The sequence below is a fragment of the Lactuca virosa genome, chromosome 2, assembly GCF_052849685.1.
Source record: "Lactuca virosa cultivar CGN04683 chromosome 2, Lactuca_virosa_CGN04683_v6, whole genome shotgun sequence".
Classification (NCBI taxonomy): domain Eukaryota; kingdom Viridiplantae; phylum Streptophyta; class Magnoliopsida; order Asterales; family Asteraceae; genus Lactuca; species Lactuca virosa.
In genome coordinates this window covers 273,626,385-273,631,292 of record NC_136427.1, presented here as the reverse complement: position 1 = coordinate 273,631,292, position 4,908 = coordinate 273,626,385, and the positions used below count along the sequence as shown (strand labels likewise).

The window sequence follows — 4,908 nt, the reverse complement described above, 5'->3', positions numbered from 1 at the left end:
CCTTGGATCTCTTTTTCGTAAATATGCAATTCTAGTTTATAAGGTGATCTCATCCATGGTTAGACTTGTATTACTAATTGAAGACAGTGCTCACCATTTTCCTTGCAGTAACACCACTTTTTTTACTCTCCAACGATCAAAATTTTGTACGACACAAATTTGTGCTCCATTGATTTAACAACTGAAAGAATAAGATTAAATGAAAGAAACGATTAAGTAATGTGCTAATTTTACATTCTAGATTTGATATTCCACATATCCTATATATTATACAGATTATACACTGTCTAACTGTCTTTACAAATAATATCTTAATATACAAGAAAGAACAATAACATTACAATAAGCATTGACAAGAGAAATGAAATACATAAAATTTTAAAATGGGTGCAACATATTGTTTAATGGAAAAAAGGAAATGATAAAGTACCACTTTACTAGTCTTGCTAGTTATACTTATTGGGCACAAGACAAAGAGGTGTTGCCCTACGAATAAACGGAAATCCTCCCGCTAATTTCATGTCCAAATCTTCATTCTTTCCAACCGGAGTTTCCCAATTGAACAAGTAAAGAAGATTTGCGATCGTAAACTCTACAGTCGAAATAGCCAAATTATACCCAGGACAACCTCTTCTTCCCCCTCCAAACGGGATCATCTCAAAACTTTTCCCTCCAAAATCAACCTGGATATTTTCAAATCTTTCAGGAAGAAACTCAGTTGGATCCTCTTTCCAGGTTCTTGAATCCGTTCCTATCCCCCATGGACTTACCAAGACCTTCGTACCAGGTAAGACATCATATCCACCGATCTCACAATGGCTTATACATTCCCGAGTCATCAAGAATCCAACAGGCGGATGCAATCTTAGCGACTCCTTCACCACCATTTTCAAGTATGTCATCTTGTTAATATCTGATTCATCTACTCTTGGTTTTCTTCCAACACAGCTTCGGATTTCGTTTTGCAACTTTTGCATTACTCTTGGATTTTTAACGATGTCCGACATTGCCCATACCATGGTTGTAGCAGTTGTGTCGGTTGATCCATTAAGCACATTCTAAGGTGTTTATTCAGAATTGAGTTAATTAGCTCACATTCACATACTTTCACAGAAAAAAAAAAAAAAAACGACAAATGAAACCACAAAAGCATAGAAAATTAAATAATTTACCATCAAAAGTGCTTTCATTTCGTCGCTAGTCAACCGAGAGATACAGTCATCAACAAAATCTTTTTCTTGATTACTTGTTTTTGTATCTTTTTGATCAAGATGATCATCAAGAACCATTTGGAGAAAGCCATCAACATCATTAAAACACTTGTCTAGCCTGCGATTCCAACCTGTTAATCCGTCCAAAATCCACCCAAATGTTGGAAAATTATCCGAAAATGAGCCTTGGAGCATGACTACGGTCTCATCAACGATCTCCATCAGTGTTCTACCATTAAAGGTCTTTTCCCTATAGGTGTCACCTAATGCAACCTTACACACGACATCGTTTACCAGACTTAAGAACATATCGTCTAGATTTACTGTAGTACTTGAGGAATTTAATGAGAGAGAACGAACTACAACCTCCATCTCATGCTCCAAAACATTTTTATACAATCTAATCCTTTTAGCACCCAAGAATTCAGATACCAGAATCTTCCGCATGTCCCTCCAATGATCATTATATGGTGCGAAGGCAGCATCCATGTAGTTAAATGACAGTCGCTTGGAAGCCTTAGAGTAGGGACGTGTACACATCTTCTGATCATGAGTTTTTAAGACTTGAGTAGCCATTTCAGTTGAGGAAACGACAATGAATGGTTGGGTACCAAAATGAAGAAGCATAATTGGGCCATATGTTTGGGAGAGGTTCCATACATTTTGATAGATGTTGTCTTTACTACCAAACACTTGATGAAGGTTCCCAATTACAGGAAGCCTCGGAGGGCCTGGTGGAAGTTTTATGGAGGAACTCCTCCATCGAAGAACATTCATGAAGATGGAAGTAAGGAAGAGAAATAATGTTGCTGGAAGAAACCATGAAGGGAAGAATGATATGATTTCCATATGGATGGATTTTTCTCTTGCGTTTGTTATATTGTATGGGATTCTCCTCCTTTTATAGTGGAGATGTGGATGAAATAGTACCACCTATTTCATTAAGAGAAAATATTTGAAATTAGCCCTGTCTAAAATACCCGATACCCGAATTACCCGTCCGATTTTTTCGGGTATCGGGTAAATTTTTTCGGGTAGTCGGGTAAATGGTACGTTTGTTGGGTTTCGGGTATACCCGAATTACCCGAATTATTTTTTTTTTCCGTAGAGCTTGTACTCTGTGGCATGTATTTGATCACGCTTAAACTAACTATCATTATTGTAAAACATGAATCTCTTTTATTATGACAATATGACACTAACAATATTAAAAGTAATTGTTTATATATCATCATGTTCTTTAAAACTTAACTGTTTTCTAGATTATAGTTTTTATTGCAACTAACAAACGCATTATCTTGATGAATCTTCAGAACATGGCAAAACTTATGGCAACAATTATCTTAAACATTTAAAACTTTTAAATTAAGATCTTTAAGTATTTGTTTTTTTAACATCTTATTAGATTAGATTAAGTTGTTAAAAAATTACTTGATATCTCAGGTATTATTGACTAAAAAATCTCAATGTTCAAAGCTTGAGTAACTTCGTTTATGCCTCGTTTGTTTTTATAAACAAGACTAATAAAGCACAACGTATTTATTTCATTAAATTTATTTTCAGGTGAAATTCAAAAAAAAATTATATATTTTGTATAATACCCGAATTACCCAAACCCGACCCGATACCCGGATTACCTGTTTTTCACAAGCCTGTAACTAAGAATTGGCAATGGAACAGTAACTAAGAGGAACAGAGCAAAAAATTACTTAAAGCTTAGAGCTTTTATTCAGTGAATTGTAAAAGAAGGTCACGCCTCAACGTACATCAATACTAGCTATTTAAACTCAAAATGATGCTAAAAAATCTGCAACTAACCCTACTAACTTAAGACTCGGACCTAGCCCACATGGCTTTGAATTATTCAACAACTAGAAACGTGCAGTAAAATTAAAACAATTTCTGAATTATTTCATCATTCTCCTCCCTAATTCAGAAATCATACCTTCAATACTCCAAGAAGACTTCGCATCTCCTCAACCTTCAATTTTCCCAATGACTTAGTTAGGACAGCTGCCTTCTGATTCTTACTACATACATGAGTGACTGAAATATCTCCATTTTCAATACATTCTCGGATGAAATGAAAACGAATATCTATGTGCTTACTTTTGCCATGGAAAACTGGATTCTTCATTAGATCAAGTGATGATTTGTTGTCTACCTTCAGCTCAACAAGTGGCACCTTTTGTCCGGTTATCTCACTGAGCAGTCTTCTTAGCCAAATTCCTTGACAGGCTGCCATGGTGGCAGCCATAAATTCTGCTTCACAGGTAGAGAGTGCCACACACATCTGCTCCTCTGATGCCCATGTGATCAAGTTCTCATTCACGTAGAACACCATGCCTCTTGTGCTTCTTCGATCATTGACATCATTTGCTGTACCCATTTAGTGTGACATTTCCCTTTCCTCTTAAGTACTTCAGACCAAAGTTCAAAGTGCCCTTTATGTATCTTAATATACCCTTCACTGCTTGAAGGTGATTCATTGTTGGCTTCTCCATAAATCTGCTTACAATTCCAACAACAAAAGATATGTCTAGCCTGGTATGAGTTAGGTACCTTAAACCACCAACTATGCTTCGATATTGTGTGGGATTCACCAGTTCACTTCCATCTTCTTTCCGGAGTTTGAGCTTATGTTCCATAGGAGTCTTTGTGGGATTACAGTTTTGCATACATGTTTTGACAAGCAGGTTTTTGGCATAGGATTCCTGTTTCAGTGTAATCCCGTCTTCCTTTTGGTTCACTTCAATTCCCAAGTAATGAGTTAGAAACCCCAGATCACTCATTTCAAACTTGGTGTTCATCTCCTTTTTGAACATCTGAACACTTTTAGGACAGCTTCCTGTTACGAGTAAGTCATCTACGTACACTCCTACAATCAGGATGTGTTCATGATACCTCTTGATGTAGACTGAGTACTCATGAGCACACCTCGTGAAACCAATACTCTTTAGATGTCGATCCAGGCAAGCATTCCAAGCCCTAGGGGCTTGTTTGAGCCCGTAGAGGGCTTTAGACAATTTGTACACCTTATGAGCCTGACCTTTCTTCTGATAACCATCTGGTTGACAAACGTAGACCTCTTCTTCTAATTTCCCATTCAAAAACGCTGATTTGACATCCAGATGATGAACTTTCCACCCATTCGAACCTGCTAGTGCTAGGATGAGACGGATTGTTTCAATTCTTGCTACAGGGGCGAACATTTCGTCAAAATCAATTCCATGCTTTGGACGAATCCCTTCGCAACAATCCTGCCTTTGTGCTTGACGATCTTTCCACTTGGATCCTTCTTCAATTTGAATACCCACTTCAATCCGATAGCCTTGCGCTTCTTTGAGATCAACCAAACTCCAAGTGTTGTTTCTTTCGATCGAAGCTAATTCTGCATCCATTGCTTCTTGCCATTCCCTTTTTCTACTAGCCTCAAGATACGATGTGGGTTCTTCATCGTTTCGTATCATCATGAGTTCTTCTGGGGGTATGTGAATCTCATCCGTGCTTTCATATAGATATGTAAGCAGCCTGAAGCGCTTTGGGGCACCACCACCAGTTGAGCTAGAGGTGGTGCTCGCTGACTCCGTCGATGAATCAATCGTAATGGGAGAGTTTTGTGTGATTGGGGTATTTGGGGTATTTGACGGTATCGGGCTACCCGATGGGCTTGTTTGTGGGTGACCCGACCTGTTTG

The 4,908-nt window shown here is 37.8% G+C and overlaps 1 protein-coding gene across 1 annotated transcript; it reads right to left on the bottom strand.

The window, feature by feature from the left end:
- Positions 1-227: 227 nt before the first annotated feature.
- Positions 228-2,078, bottom strand: LOC145161109 (parthenolide synthase-like). The gene is made up of 2 exons (XM_079080549.1): positions 1,173-2,078; positions 228-1,058 (listed from the first exon to the last, which is right to left on the bottom strand). Exons 1-2 carry the CDS (start codon positions 2,058-2,060, stop codon positions 447-449), a joined length of 1,500 nt encoding a protein of 499 aa, XP_078936675.1. The 5' UTR covers positions 2,061-2,078; the 3' UTR covers positions 228-446.
- Positions 2,079-4,908: the final 2,830 nt, after the last annotated feature.